The sequence below is a fragment of the Oncorhynchus kisutch genome, linkage group LG12 (genome assembly GCF_002021735.2).
Source record: "Oncorhynchus kisutch isolate 150728-3 linkage group LG12, Okis_V2, whole genome shotgun sequence".
Taxonomy (NCBI): Eukaryota; Metazoa; Chordata; class Actinopteri; order Salmoniformes; family Salmonidae; genus Oncorhynchus; species Oncorhynchus kisutch.
In genome coordinates, this window is record NC_034185.2 from 17,794,558 (window position 1) to 17,811,103 (window position 16,546).

At 42.4% G+C, this 16,546-nt stretch overlaps 1 protein-coding gene across 4 annotated transcripts in view; it reads left to right on the forward strand.

Annotated features, from left to right (window-relative positions):
• LOC109900626 (sentrin-specific protease 6) overlaps positions 1 to 15,489 on the forward strand; it is a 31,652-nt gene extending 16,163 nt beyond the window's left edge. For all 4 annotated transcript variants that reach the window (XM_020496328.2, XM_031837010.1, XM_031837012.1 and 1 more), the window contains 14 exons: positions 462 to 599; positions 3,595 to 3,628; positions 3,819 to 4,010; positions 4,223 to 4,407; positions 4,624 to 4,766; positions 4,984 to 5,100; positions 5,274 to 5,396; positions 5,678 to 5,770; positions 9,349 to 9,707; positions 9,871 to 9,962; positions 12,199 to 12,287; positions 12,453 to 12,521; positions 12,643 to 12,793; positions 14,736 to 15,489. In XM_020496328.2, coding sequence (XP_020351917.1) covers positions 462 to 599; positions 3,595 to 3,628; positions 3,819 to 4,010; positions 4,223 to 4,407; positions 4,624 to 4,766; positions 4,984 to 5,100; positions 5,274 to 5,396; positions 5,678 to 5,770; positions 9,349 to 9,707; positions 9,871 to 9,962; positions 12,199 to 12,287; positions 12,453 to 12,521; positions 12,643 to 12,793; positions 14,736 to 14,963 — 2,013 coding nt within the window. In that variant the 3' untranslated portion in view covers positions 14,964 to 15,489. The remainder of the gene's footprint in view (positions 1 to 461; positions 600 to 3,594; positions 3,629 to 3,818; positions 4,011 to 4,222; positions 4,408 to 4,623; positions 4,767 to 4,983; positions 5,101 to 5,273; positions 5,397 to 5,677; positions 5,771 to 9,348; positions 9,708 to 9,870; positions 9,963 to 12,198; positions 12,288 to 12,452; positions 12,522 to 12,642; positions 12,794 to 14,735) is intronic.
• The last annotated feature ends 1,057 nt before the right edge of the window (positions 15,490 to 16,546 follow it).

Below are 16,546 nucleotides of genomic sequence, written 5' to 3' on the forward strand. Positions count from 1 at the left end.
TTATGTAAACGGACCTGTCTATAGTGAGCCAGTCTTGTCATGAGCTGTTATCACGTTTCAGTCTGACTTTGAGTCTGTCTGTCAAAATGTCATAATGTTCCTGATCTGCTCTCAAGGTAACCTCCTGGGTTGTTTTGCTTGGCAGAAAATGACATCACTGGGTGTTTTTGTATTCACCGAGATGGGCTCCTTAAGTTGTTTTTGGCAGCCGTTGTGACTAAGGATTTAAGTCTCCTCATTTACTTTTTGTGTGTTCAGGGTTGTAAAGTTTACCTTTGAGAAAACAACATAGTGCTACCGATATTTACCTTGCAAAGGAATTGGGCAGTGGAATCTAAATGGCCAGTTGATGAATCACCTTGTGGTGTTGGCCAGACATCTACTGTACATGATTTGTCACTCAGAGTAATTAGTGATATGAAGCAGCAGGTTTCAAGGCTGACCATGCATGTTATTTTCAGTTTGGAAACCAAATGCCGGATGACTCTACACCCAAGAAAAAACAGAGGATCTCTCCCGACAAGTTGGACAGCATCATCCTGGACTGTCGGAGTGTGAGAGTAGGGACTCTTCGCAGGATGGTGTCCAAGCCTGTCAATGTAAGTACCCTGCTCCTGTACAGTCGTGGCCAAAACTTTTGAGAATGACACAAATATTAATTTCCACAAAGTTTGCTGCTTCAGTGTCTTTAGATATTTTTGTCAGATGTTACTATGGAATACTTTAATTACAAGCATTTCATAAGTGTCAAAGGCTTTTATTGACAATTACATGAAGTTGATGCAAAGAGTCAATATTTGCAGTGTTGACCTTTCTTTTTCAAGAACTCAATCTGCCCTGGCATGCTGTCAATTAACTTCTGGGCCACATCCTCGTTGATGGCAGCCTATTCTTGCATAATCGATGCTTGGAGTTTTTCAGAATTTGTGGGTTTTTGTTTGTCCACCCGCCTCTTGAGGATTGACCACAAGTTCTCAATGGGATTAAGGTCTGGGGAGTTTCCTGGCCATGGACCCAAAATGTCGATGTTTTGTTTCCCAAACCACTTAGTTATCACTTTTGCCTTATGGCAAGGTGCTCCATCATGCTGGAAAAGGCATTGTTCGTCACCAAACTGTTCCTGGATGGTTGGGAGAAGTTGCTCTTGGAGGATGTGTTGGTACCATTATTCATGGCTGTGTTCATAGGCAAAATTGTGAGTGAGCCCACACCCTTGGCTGAGAAGCAACCCCACACATGAATGGTCTCATGTAGAGGTTGACCGATTAATCAGAATGGCCGATTTAATTAGGGCCGATTTCAAGTTTTCGTAACCTCCGGAAATCGTTATTTTTGGACACCGATTTGGCCGATAAAAAAAAAAAAATATAATAAATAAAAGGTTACACCTTTATTTAACCCATAAGTCAGTTAAGAACACATTCTTATTTTCAATGACAGCCTAGGAACAGTGCATATTTAGCTAAAAGATATCCAGGTTAGCAGGCAATATTAACCAGGTGAAATTGTGTCACTTCTCACGTTCATTGCACGCAGAGTCAGGGTATATGCAACAGTTTGGGCCTCCTGGCTCATTGCGAACTAATTTGCCAAAATTTTACGTAATTATGACATAACATTGAAGGTTGTGCAATGTAAAAGGAATATTTAGACTTAGGGATGCCACCCGTTAGATAAAATACGGAACAGTTCCATATTTCACTGAAAGAATAAACGTTTTGTTTTCGAGATGATAGTTTCCGGATTCTACCATATTAATGACCTAAGGCTCGTATTTCTGTGTGTTATTATATTATAATTAAGTCTATGATTTGATAGAGCAGTCTGACTGAGAGGTGTTCGGCACCAGCAGGCTCGTAAGCATTCATTCAAACGGCACTTTCGTGCGTTTTGCCAGCAGCTAGTGTTTCAAACGTCACTCGCTCTGAGACTTGTAGTTGTTCCCCTTGCTCTGCAGGGGTAACGCTGCTTCGAGGGTGGCTGTTGTCGATGTGTTCCTGGTTCGAGCCCAGGTAGCGGCGAGGAGAGGGACGGAGGCTATACTGTTAGTGGCAATACTAAAATGCCCATAAGAACATCCAATAGTCAAATGGTATAGAGAGAAATAGTCCTATAATAACTACAACCTAAAACTTCTTACCTGGGAATATTGAAGACTCGTGTTAAAAGGAACCACCAGCTTTCATATGTTCTCATGTTCTGAGCAAGGAACTTAAAATGTAGCTTTCTTACATGGCACATATTGCACTTTTACTGACTTCTCCAACACTTTGTTTTTGCATTATTTAAACCAAATTGAACATTGTTTTTTTCCGGATGCCCCAAACAATCGGAAAGGGGATTCGTCAGAGAAAATGACTTTACCCCAGTCCTCAGCATCACAATCCCTGTACCTTTTGCAGAATATCAATCTGTCCCTGATGTTTTTACTGGAGAGAAGTGGCATCTTTGCTGCCCTTCTTTGCTGCCCTTCACCAGGCCATCCTCAAAGTCTTCGCCTCACTGTGCGTGTAGATGCACTCACACCTGCCTGCTGCCATTCCTAAGCAAGCTCTGTACTGGTGGTGCCCCGATCCCGCAGCTGAATCAACTTTAGGAGACGGTCCTGGCGCTTGCTGGACTTTCTTGGGTGCCCTGAAGCCTTCTTCACAACAATTGCACCGCTCTCCTTGAAGTTCTTGATTATTCGGTAAATGGTTGATTTAGGTGCAATCTTACTGGCAGTAATATCCTTGCCTGTGAAGCCCTTTTGTGCAAAGCAGTGATGACATCACGTGTTTCCTTGCATGTAACCATGGTTGACAGAGGAAGAACAATGATTCCAAGCACCACCCTCCTTTTGAAGCTTCCAGTCTGTTATTCGAACTCAATCAGCATGACAGAGTGATCTCCAGCCTTGTCCTCGTCAACACTCACACCTGTGTTAACAAGAGAATCACAGACATGATGTCAGCTGGTCCTTTGGAGACGGGGCTGAAATGCATTGGAAATGTTTTATTGAGATTCAGTTAATTGGCATGGCAAAAGGGTCTTTGCAAATAATTGCAATTCATCTGATCACTCTTCATAACATTCTGGAGTATATGCAAATTGTCATCATACAAACTGAGGCAGCAAACTTTGTGAAAATTAATATTTGTGTCAGTCTCAACTTTTGGCCATGACTGTACTCTCTCTGTACAGACACTTATACTTACCTAAAATCTGGCCAAAAACAATAGCCTATCAGGTTTTTTTCCTGGATCAAAAAGGGGCTTAGGTGCTGGGCTTGGTAGGAGGCGTGGAATGAGCGCCGTCAGTGTGGCTACACTTTAGAGAACATTTTAAGAGGCCCCCATCTTGCAATTCTACACATTTCTCCATGGAGCTGAGAGAAAATGGTGCCGTTGTAAAGCTTATTTCCTGTGATTCTACATATTCTGCCGTTGAGCTGAGAGAGAATTTTACCTAGTTTTCCTGCAATTCTATGCATTTTCCATGAATAATGTTATTCTTTTTCTTAAACATAACAAAATGAATACTGCTAAATTAAGTTTTTAGAATTTTCACTATTCCCTGACTGTCTAGCATCATTCAACCATCTTTGTCTTTCAGTTTACGGTCGATCACATTCATCTTGAAACTGAAGGTAGGAGACCACAAGAATGTCAGATGTCCTATAAATGTTTTCCTCTGCTCTCAAAGGACAACCTATTATAGATAGACTAGACAGTGTTGTACAGTGTGTAGGGTTGCAAAATTACAATACATTTCTTAAATAAGTTGCTGGAATTGATCAAACTTAACAGTATGTGACATAATAGTGCTTTCTGTCCCAGGTCCTGAGGTGGATTCTCTGGAGAAGGTTTGTCTGCGTGCGTCGGAGCTCATAAGCTGTGAGTGGTGCAGCGTGAGGAAGCTGCCCGTCCTCTTCTTCCAAACCAGCCCCGAGGAATGTGTGCGGCTCCGCACCCAGCTCAAGATGACCCGAGACAAGGGAGGCCTGTGCTGGTACGACTGCGCTGGCAACGGTAAGGACAGCAGACGCTACATAGTGATGTCAATTGAACTGTGGAGATCCCATGCTAGTTGCAACAGCAGTAGTCTGTACATAGATGGATGAACAGAAACCTGTGTTTGGAGAAGCCTTTCTGTGACATGTTATTTTGTGCTAAATAAAGCAAGTCTCTTACCTCACCTTCAACAAAATGTCAAGTCTTGTTGCTTTCCGTTCTGTCCTCAGACTCCGATGAGAAGTACATGGTGTTGATCTTTGAGAACGGGCTGTCGATGCAGCAGCAGATGGTTCTAGAGGAGATTCTACAAGAGATCGGCCGAGCCAACAACCTCAATGAGTTCCCCACCAAATTGTCGTTTGATGAAGCTAACATCAGATTGGTCAACTACAACAAAGCAACTAAAGAAAAGGTGGGCCTGCTTATTCCCTGTTTCTGGGAATCTTCCAACTGGGATGTCTGGAGAACTTGGGAATTTTGGGAAAGTTGTTGGAATTGATCAAACCTAACAGTATGTGATGTAATAGGGCTGTGTGTCCCAGGTCCTGAAGATTAGCATCTTAGAGCCTTTTGAGACTAGCTAACGAAATATATGTTGCTGGTTTTTGGTTACATCCCTTTCTTGTAGGTAAACAACAGCACTAAAACCAACACACCGGCTCCAATGGTGCGAACGCGCATGGCTACACGACAGCAGAACAGTGCGTTTTTTGATGATGAAGACGATGACATGGCTGAGCTCCAACCCACCTTCACTGGACCAATCATAAAGTACAAGGGTTATCTATCTCCTACTCCTGGGTCATGTTCATTAGGCACCAAACAAGAAAATTGACTGAAACTTGTCCAATAAGAAACACTTGTTTTTGTTTTCTGTTGCAAACGATTTTGCTTCGTTGTACCCTAATGAATACAACCCTGTCATCTTAAGTACAATTCTGTGTTTGTTTGTTCCTGATGGTTTAATCATTGGATGGTTGTGTTGTAGGTTGATGGTGTACCCACCTCCTCCAGCCAAGGGGGGCATATCGGTGACTAACGAAGACCTTCACTGCCTTAACGATGGAGAATTCCTAAACGACGTCATCATAGACTTTTATTTAAAGTTGGTGTAATTTGCTTTCCATTGTCTTATTTTCCATTGTCTTTAAAGTCACATTCTCTGTTTGATATTCTATCGAAGCAGTGCTTGCTTTTGTTGCATATAAGGGACATTGACCAACCTCACAGGGACTGTGGATTGACTGTTTTCTGTGTGTGTATCTTCCCTTTACCTAGATATTTAGTTTTGGAGAAGTTGAAAAAAGAAGACTCACAAAGGAGTCACGTGTTTAGCTCATTCTTTTACAAGAGACTCAACCAGAAAGAGAGGAGAAACCTCCCAGACACCACAAACCTACCGTGAGTCTCCTCTTCTCTGTCAGTGAAATGAGGGGAAACACATTTCACACCGAATTGATTTATGACAGGACAGGACAGAAGCTGGAGTCTGGTTTAGTGATAGCTCTGCCGAGTCCGGACCCCACACATCCGCTGGCTACTGCGTTTCGATGCCCGCCTCGGCCCTTCCTCTCGGTCTCACTCAAGTCTTCCTCTCTACATTTCCACTATGATTATTATTGTCCATAAAACAAAATAACTACTTAAAAAAACAAACATGTTTCTTCTTTGCTGGTTATCAGGATGCAGAAGAGGAAGCACAACAGGGTGAAGACATGGACCAGACACGTAGACCTGTTCCAAAAGGACTTCATCTTTGTTCCCATCAATGAGTCGTAAGTTACTGTCTCTAAATATCACTGACTGCTTCCCAAATGACACCCTATTCCCTATATAGTGCACACATTCTTATATAGTGCACCACTTTACAAAAGTATTGCGCTTTATAGGGCGCTGGTTACAATAAGTTCACTATTTAGGATGCACAATCTATCCAAATGGAATTTCATTCAAGTCTCAAAGGGATACTTTGGGATTTTGGCAATGAAGTCATGGATACCATTTTTATGTCTCTGCATCCAGTATGAAGGAAGTTGGAGGTAGTTTCACAAGCCAATGCTAACTACAGTGCCTTCGGAAAGTATTCAGACCCCTTTACTTTCCACATTTTGTTACGTTACAGCCTTATTCTAAAATTGATTCAATCGTTTTTTTAAATCAATATACACACAATACCCCATAATGACGAAGCGAAAATAGGTTTTTAGAAATGTTTGCAAATGTATAAAAATTACAACAACAGATTGGGATAAACAGATATCAAGGTTTATCTGGAACAGTAAGAGACCAATAATTAGATATACAACATTACAGTTGCCAAAAAACTGTGGGGGTATGGCCTTACCAAACCTAAAAGATTATTATTTGTCAGCCCAATTGAGAGCTCTGGTGTGTTGGTGCAATTGAGAATATGAATCCAAAGGGAAAGACATGGAGACTACATTGACAGAGATACCCATACAGTCAGTTTGGGGAAGTAAGGACATGTAGACTACTTTGACAGAGATACCCATACAGTCAGTTTGGGGAAATAAGGACATGGAGACTACTTTGACAGAGATACCCATACAGTCAGTTTGGGGGAAATAAGGACATGGTAAAAGAAATATACAATAGACAAAATCAGTGGATTAATTTCTTTCTAAAGACATGTTTTAGGCTAGTTAAGCAAAATAATTTAGAGAGGTCAAACTGCTGAGTTGGCCCGCATACGACCCCAGCTTCATCCCTGCAACTCAGGACAGCAGATTTAAACAATGGATGCAGAAAGGCATCACATCATTCAGTACAATTATAAGGGATGAGGACCTAGATAACTTCCAGGACCTAAGTAAAAAACATGGCTTGGATAAACAAGATTTTTACAGATACCTACAAGTTCGACACTGTTTCTTGAGGGAGATAAAAGTGATTGAGCCTCGAGCACCTCCAAAATTAATCCAAGTATTCACTAATGCATACAACTTGGGGAGTAACAAAAAAACTATTTCATATCTCTACTTGGGTATTCAAAGAAACATTCTACAAACTATATTAAAAAGAAATGGGAGGAGGAACTGAACATTGAAATAACTGATGAAACATGGTTGAACATATTCGAGACAAAGCTCCACTCATGGCGATATTTTGTTGGAAGAATGTTATACATTTGTTCATAACACCTAAACTGAAATCAAAACAGACTGGCTCCCTACACCCTTGTTGGAGAGAATGCTGTCTATTGTGGGCGGATCACTCTCATCTTTTGGACTTGCCCCGCAATCGAAACTTACTGGGGAGAAATATGATCTAACATTGGAAAAATAATGGGATTTGACATAGAACAAACATTAATTTCTTTGTACATGGGTGAAATACCTGATAACTTACACAATAGAGAAAAGTACCTGTTGAAGGTCCTACTGGCAGCCAGTAAAAAGGCTGTCACTAGGAAATGGTTCAAAAAGACCCTCCCACAGTGACACAATGGATAGACATTGTAGAAGAAATACACCACATGGAGCATATGACCTTTGCTTTAAGAACTCAACAGGAGAGAGGTCAAGAATACTGCGTTTCGTACTTAAAAATGGTCTAATTCAAAGATGTCAATGTAACTAATATGATGAAGGTGTGATGTGCACTGTAACTGGCAGATCTTTTTGGTTGTTCTTTTACTTTACTTTATTTGTACTTTCTTTGTGTTCCTACAATAAAAACAACAACAGATACAGTGGGGCAAAAAAGTATTTGTGTGAAGACTTACAGAAAACGTTTGACCTCTATCATTGCCAACAAAGGGTATATAATAAAGTATTGAGAAACGTTTGTTATTGATCAAATACTTATTTTCCACCATAATTTGCAAATAAATTCATTAAAAATCCTACAATGTGATTTTCTGGATTTTTTTTTCTCATTTTGTCTGTCATAGTTGAAGTGTACCTATGATGAAAATTACAGGCCTCTCTCATCTTTTTAAGTGGGAGAACTTGCACAATTGGTGGCTGACTAAATACTTTTTTGCCCCACTGTACCTTATTTATGTAAGTGTTCAGACCCTTTGCTAAGAGACTCTACATTGAGCTCAGGTGCATCCTGTTTCCATTCAACCTTGAGATGTTTCTACAACTTGGAGTGCACCTGTGGTAAATTCAACTGATTGGACATATTTTGGAAAGGCACACACCTGCCTATATAAGGTCCCACAGTTGACAGTGCATGTCAGAGCAACAACCAAGCCATGAGGTCGAGGGAATTGTCCGTAGAGCTCCGAGACAGGATTGTGTTGGCACAGATCTGGGGAAGGGTACCAAAACATTTCTGGAGCATTGAAGATCCCCAAGAACACAGTGGCCTCCATCATTCTTAAATGGAAGAAGTTTGGAACCACCAAGACTCTTCCTCGATCTGGTTGCCCGGCCTAACTGAGCAATCGGGGGCGAAGGACATCGGTCAGGGAGGTGACCAAGAACCCGATAGGCAGGTGTGTGCCTTTCCAAAATATGTCCAATAGAGCTCCAGAGTTCCTCTGTGGAGATAGGAGAACCTTCCAGAAGGACAACAATCTATGCAGCACTACACCAATCAGGCCTTTATAGTAGAGTGGCCAGACGGAAGCCACTCTTCAGTAAAAGGCACATGATAGCCCATTTGGAGTTTGCTGAAAAGGCACCTAAAGGACTTTCAGACCATGAGAAACAAGATTATCTGGTCTGATGAAACCAAGATTGAACTCTTTGGCCTGAATGCAGAGCGTTGCGTCTGGAGGAAACCTTGCACCATCCCTATGGTGAGGCATGCTGGTGGCATCATCATGCTGTGGGGATCTTTAAGCACCAGAGACTGGGAGACTAGTCAGGATCAAGGGAAAGATGTACACAGAGATCCTTAATGAAAACCTGCTCCAGAGCACTCAGGACTTCAGACTGGGGTGAAGGTTTCCCTTCCAACAGGACAACGACCCTAAGCACACAGCCAAGACAACGCGGGGGGGCAATTTGAATCCATTTTAGAATAAGCCTGTAACGTTACAAAATGTGGACAAAGTCAAGAGGTCTGATTACTTTCCAAATGCACTGTAGTGTTAGCGCAATGATGGAAGTCTATGGTATCTACTAGCATGCTAGCAACTTCCTTCAATCTGCACGCAGATATATAGAAATGCTATCCACAAGTTAATTTGACGCTGGGGAAGTAGATAAATGGCTTCATTGCCAAAAACCTGAAGTATCCCTTTAAGAATTTATGTGACGTGCAGTGATGAAAACAAACACATTTGTTATTTTGTATCAGTATAAGATACAATGTAAGACACAGATGGTAAACCTAATTATCTTTCTTAACTAAACCCATTGGTCTCTCTATGTTTCAGAGCCCACTGGTACTTGGCAGTGATCTGCTTCCCAGGGATGCAGGACCCTCAGTTTGAGCACGACCCTTTGTGCCAGGCCCCAGGGCTATCACAGACACAGTCAGCCCCCCAGGGCAGGTCTCCTGACCACTGCCGGCCACTCTCCCCAGAGTCAGACTACTGTGAGCCCCCAGGCAGTGAGGAACCCTTGGCCCCCTCAGAGAAGCTGTCCCTCATTGCAACAGAGGCCTCCTCGGAAGGACACTCCCACAGCGAGCAGCCAAAGGGAGCGTCCACCTGTCCCAATGGGGGCCAAGTGCCTCCCAAGACCTCTGTAGACAGGGTGAATGGGCTGATCAATGTTCAGCCACAGTACACAGGTACACAGGCAATGTTTCTACTTGGAAGTAGCATTTAATTGCACTGTGTTAATTACACTGTATCCTGTGCATATGGCAAATATACTTTGATGTCTTAGAAGCTGTGTGGAAATTGATGGATTAAGAGTCCGTTATCTCATTGGCTTTTAATCATGTTTTGCAGATGGCTTGCACAGAATCACTTTGTGTTACAGATCAGGTAGTGGCAATGGTGATGACACAGATACCTTTTCTGATGACCAAAGCTCCTGTCAGGTAATGAGGGAATTTGCTATTCTGTTGGTGACATTTGTATTTATTATGGAACCCCAGTAGTTCCTGCCAATGCAGCAGCTACTCTTCCTGGGGTCCAGCTAAATGAAGGCAGTTTATACAATTTCAAATATATTACAACCCATTCACAGATTTCACAACACACTGTGCCCACGGGTTTAAATGAAATTTTACTGCTTGCATCAGTTACTTGATGTGGTATAGAGTTCCATGTAGTCATGGCTCTATGTAGTACTGTGCGCCTCCCATAGTTTGTTCTGGACTTGGGGACTGTGAAGAGATGTCATAGACACACATGGGTGTCCGAGATGTACGCCTGTAGTTCAAACAGACAGCTCGGTGCATACAAGTATTGATGAAGTCAATCTCTCCTCCACTTTGAGCCAGGAGAGATTGACACATATATTATTAATATTAGCTCTGTGTACATCCACGGGCCAGCCGTGCTGCCCTGATCTGAGCCAATTGCAATTTTCCTGTCCTTTTTTTGTGGCACCTGACCACACGACTGAACAGTAGTCCAGGTGTGACAAAACTAGGGGCTGTAGGACCTGCCTTGTTGATAGTGCTATTAAGAAGGTAGTGCAGGGCTTTATTATGGACTTACCTCTCCCCATCTTATCTATTTTTGTATCAATCTGTTTCAACCATGACAGTTTACAATTCAGGGTAACTCAAAGCAGTTTAGTCACCTCAACTTGCTCAATTTCCACATTATTTATTACAATATTTAGTTTGAGGTTTAGTGAATGATTTTTCCCAAATACAATGCTTATATATATTTTTTTATATTTAGGACTAACTTATTCCTTGCCACCCACTCTGAAACTAACTGCAGCTCTTTGTTAGGGGGTTGCAGTCATTTCAGTCGCTGTAGTAGCTGACATGTATAGTGTGGAGTCATCCGCGAAAATAAACACACTGGCTTTACTCAATGCCAGTGGCATGTCATTAGTAAAAATTGAAAAAAGTAAGGGGCCTAGACAGCTGCCCTGGATAATTCCTGATTATGTTGGAGAGGCTTCCATTTAAATAACTCCCTCTGTGTTCTGTTAGACAGGCAACTCTTTATCCACAAATTACAGTTGAAGTCGGAAGTTTACATACAGTGGGGCAAAAAAGTATTTAGTCAGCCACCAATTGCAAGTTCTCCCACTTAAAAAGATGAGGCCTGTAATTTTCATCATAGGTACACTTCAACTATGGCAATGACAGAGGTCAAACATTTTCTGTAGGTCTTCAAGATTTTCACACACTGTTGCTGGTATTTTGACCCATTCCTTCATGCAGATCTCCTCTAGAGCAGTGATGTTTTGGGGCTGTTGCTGGGCAACACGGACTTTCAACTCCCTCCAAAGATTTTCTATGGGGTTGAGATCTGGAGACTGGCTAGGCCACTCCAGGACCTTGAAATGCTTCTTATGAAGCCACTTCTTCGTTGCCCGGGCGGTGTGTTTGGGATTATTGTCATGCTGAAAGACCCAGCCACGTTTCATCTTCAATGCCCTTGCTTATGAAAGGAGGTTTTCACTCAAAATCTCACGATACATGGCCCCATTCATTCTTTCCTTTACACGGATCAGTCGTCCTGGTCCCTTTGCAGAAAACCAGCCCCAAAGTATGATGTTTCCACCCCCATGCTTCACAGTAGGTATGGTGTTCTTTGGATGCAACTCAGCATTCTTTGTCTTCCAAACACGGCGAGTTGAGTTTTTACCAAAAAGTTATATTTGTGATACAGTGAATTATAAGTGAAATAATCTGCCTGTAAACAATTGTTGGGAAAAATGACTTGTGTCATGCACAAAGTAGATGTCCTAACCGACTTGCCAAAACTATAGTTTGTTAACAAGAAATTTGTGGAGTGGTTGAAAAACTATTTTTAATGACTCCAACCTAAGTGTATGTAAACTTCCGACTTCAACTGTAGCAGGGGGTGTTAAGCCATAACACATATGTATTTCCAGCAGCAGACTATGATCGATAATGTCAAATGCCGCACTGAAGTCTAACAAAACACCACCCACAATCTTTTTATCATCAATTTCTCTCAGCCAATCATCAGTCATTTGTGTGCTGTGCTTGTTGAATGTCCTTCCCTATAAGCATGCGGAAAGTTTGTTGTCAATTTGTTTTCTGTAAAATAACATTATCTGATTTGCAGATTAAGTTAAATGAATGTTGTGTAACTTTGTTTCATTCTTTTTTTGTTGTCTAGGATGAGTGCAGTGAGGACGGTGCACTTGCTGAAGATCTGGAACCCCCTGAGAGCTCAGAGTGGACGTCAAAACCCACCGTCTGTAAACAGTGAGTAGGGGAGGATGTTCTACCATTCTTGTGGCAGTAGAGGATGCTATTGCTTTCCTTCTGACACCTTTGTGGATAGTGTAATTAGAGGTTAATGGCTATGAATATTTACCTCAAAATTACAATGTTTTAGGCCTTTTCTAAGTGATTTGTTTGTTTTCTCAGGCCTTGTATTCTCATCATGGACTCGTTACGTGGCCCTGCCAGATCTTCTGTCATTAAAACATTACGAGAGTAAGTCAATACTTCAATACTGTTCTGAATATTGTAGATTTAGTTTGCCTAATTAGCACACAAAAGCGAACCTTCCCAAGCCATTTATATTTTGTTTGTGTGCATGTGTGTTTAACTGCAGGTACCTGGAGGTGGAGTGGGAGGTGAGGAAAGGAAGTCGGAGGAGTTTTGGGAAGGATCAGACAAAGGGTTCTAGCCCACATGTGCCTCAGCAGGACAACTTCAGCGACTGTGGAGTCTACATTCTGCAGTATGTGGAGAGCTTCTTCGAGGTGCGAGTATAATCTGGAGCGACACAAACAGTGTACACACACACACCAATGCAGTGTATACTGTAACTGAGACACCTTGAGCCATATAATGGGATGTAGGCCATTAACAAAGTGTTGCTGTGTCATTTTAAATTGCCAATGTATTTAGTGACGCAATTACTTGTAGCACACTCACCTTACCCATGATCCTGGTAGGATAAATAGTTGTACAGTGCATTCGGAAAGTATTCAGACCCCTTGGCTTTTTCCACATTTATGTTAGACTTATTCTAAAATGTGTTAAAAAAAAAAATTCTCCCCCTCATCAATCTACACAATAACCCATAATGCCAAAACAAAAACAAGTTTTTCATTTTTTGGGCAAATATATTAAAAATAATAAACTTACATTTACAGAAGTCTTCAGACCCTTTACTCAGTACTTTGAAGCACTTTTGGCAGCGGTTACAGCCTCGGGTCTTCTTGGGTACGACGCTACAAGCTTGGCACACCTGTATTTGTGGAGTTTCTCCCATTCTACTCTGCAGATCCTCTCAAGCTCTGTCAGGTTGGATGGGGATTGTCGCTGCACAGCTATTCAGGTCTCTCCAGAGATGTTCGATCAGATCAGTGATCGGGGCACTGGCTGGGCCACTCAAGGACATTCAGACACTTGTCCCGAAGCCACTTCTACATTGTGTGCTTAGGATCATTGTCCTGCTGGAAGGTTAACCTTTGCCCCAGTCTGAGGTTCTGAGTGCTCTGGAGCAGGTTTTCATCAAGGATCTCTCTGTACTTTGCTCCACTCATCTTTCCCTCGATCCTGACTTGTCTCCCAGTCGCTGCTGCTGAAAAACATCCCCACAGCATGCTGCTGCCACCACCATGTTTCACTGTAGGGATGGTGCCAGGTTTCTTCCAGATGTGACGCTTGGCGTTCAGGCCAAATAGTTCAATCTTGGTTTCATCAGATGAGAGAATCTTGTTTCTCGTTCCTTTTGGCAAACTCCAAACAGGCTCTCGTGCCTTTTACTGAGGAGAGGCTTCCATCTGGCCACTTCCATAAAGGCCTGATTGGTGGAGTGCTGCATAGATGGTTGTTTTTCTGGAACGTTCTGCCATCTCCACAGAGGAACTCTGGAGCGCCGTCAAAGTGACCATCGGGTTCTTGGTCACCTCCCTGACCAAGGCTCTTCTCCCCTGATTGCTCAGTTTGGCTATGCATCCAGCTCTAGGAATAGTCTTGGTGGTTCCACACTTCTTCCATTTAAGAATGATGGAGGCCACTGTGTTCTTGAGGACCTTCAATGCTGCAGAAATGTTTTTGTACCTTTTCTTCAGATCTGTGCCTAGACACAATCCTGTCTCGGAGCTCTACGGACAATTCCTTCAACTTTATGGCTTGGTTTTTTGCTCTGACATGCACTGTCAACTGTAAGACCTTTATATAGACAGGTGTGTGCCTTTCCATATGTCCAATCAGTTGAATTTACCACAGGTGCACTCCAAGTTGTAGAAATTTCTCATGGATGATCAATTGAAACGGGATGCACCTGAGACTTGAAATTGAGCTCATCGCAAAGGGTCTGAATAGTTATATAAATAAGGTATCTGTTTTGAATTTTTAATACATTACATTATTAATACATTACATTTCTAAAAACCTGTTTTCACTTTGTCATTATGGGGTATTGTGTGTAGATCGATCAGTCTAATTTAAAAAAAAGTCTAACGTAACTAAATGTGGAAAAAGGGAAGGGGTCTGAATACTTTTCGAATGCACTGTATATGGAGTTGAATTACTGAATTGAATTACCTGCAGTGGTTGTTAATCAATTGAGCAATTGCCCGAACCAGGGTTTTAGACTATTGATTTGGAAGCTTCATTTCTACCTTGCACCACTCTGAAAATAGTACTTCAGACTGAATCCAAAATAATTCTGATTTTGGGGCCCCCATTCAGAATCCACTTACCAGCTTTCATCTCCCGGTTAACCTGGAGGAATGGTTCCCGCAGCAACGGATGAAGACGAAACGCGAAGAGATCAAGGAGCTCATCTTAAATATCCAAGCCCAACAGGAAATGGAGGTGGGCCAGGGCTCAGCCAAAGGCTCCCCTGGAGGACAGGAAGTGGGAGAAGAGGATACAGGGGAAGGTGTAGAGATTCAGAACCTGCCTGTCAGCCCCTGAGGTGCACTGTCTAGTCCAACACTGCTACCTACTTACCTCTTTTAATTTGACATGATGGTCGGGTGGGTCTCCCGCTGCCTGGCCAAGCCTGGATGGAGGTCTGCCTGCCTGCTGCCTGGGCCAAGCCTGAATGGGGATCTGGAGGTATGCCTGCCTGCTGCTGGGGCCAGCCTGGATGGAGCTATGCCTGCCTGCTGCTGGGCCCAGCCTGGATGGAGGTATGCCTGCCTGCTGCCAGGCCCAGCCTGGATGGAGGTCTGCCTGCCTGCTGCCTGGGCCAAGCCTGAATGGGGATCTGGAGGTATGCCTGCCTGCTGCTGGGCCCAGCCTGGATGGAGGTATGCCTGCCTGCTGCCAGGCCCAGCCTGGATGGAGGTCTGCCTGCCTGCTGCCAGGGCTAAGCCTGGTTGTACACTGCTGGATTACTCTCCATCTCCATTATATCGTAACTGCCATATTCCTTCCATTGACAACAAAGCAAAACATTTTAAATTTGTATTGAATAAAACATGTATATATTCTGGAAGTTTTTTGCTGCCTTTGTAATTGACTGTTTTTGATGCTGTGCTGTACATGAAGATCATCCATAGGTTAGTTATGTTTTCTTCATAAATGTTATTTTTTTCGGTAGGATCTGTGCAGAATATACCGTTGTGCTGCTCTCGCATCGTGTTTATGCTTTCGACTGAGACTGAACTGGTGGTAATTTGTCATTTATATCCATACCTCTCATTAATGGGGCGGCAGGTAGCCTAGTGGTTAGAGCATTGAACTAGTAACCGAAAGGTTGCAAGATCAAATCCCCGAGCTGACAAGGTAAAAGTCTGTCGTTCTACCCCTGAACAAGGCAGTTAACCCACTGTTCCTAGGCCATCATTGAAAATAAGAATTTGTTCTTAACTGACTTGCCTTGTTAAATAAAGGTAAAATTAATTTATTAATTGTTTTAAGTCCTTGTTAAATCCCTACTACCAAAGTGGATGGATCTTGAGCATTAAACACAGACACGAGCATATCACTTGCCTTAGTTTTTTATAACATATGTTTTTTCCTCTGCATAAAACATTCTGAGTTGGGTGCACCTTTTCCCTAGTAAAATATTTGACAGTTACTGTTATAGAATACATGAGATGTCATCCCAGGTTCAATATCTCTTGTTATATTAGTGCATTATGCCTAGTTGCTTCATCTGGTCACCTGGGGTGGATGGGATGTAAAGTAGGTCCTCCAGAGAGCTGCTTGTCCTCCATTGTTAGATCATAATAGCAGTTATTTGTTCAATCATTATCTAGGGATGATTGGTTCTTGACATTTTATATAGGGATATGCACTGAGTGACAGACTGACCAGGTGAAAGATAGGATCCCTTATTGATGTCAATTGTTAAATCCACTTCAATCAGTGTAGATAAAGGGGAGGAGACAGGTTAAAGGATTTTTAAGCATTGATACATGGATTGTGTATGTGTGCCATTCAAAGGGTGAATGGGCAAGACAAAATATTGAACGGGGTTTTGGTTTTAGTGTGTCATGAACTGCAACGCTGCTGGGTTTTCCACACAACCGTTTCCCGTGTGTATCAAG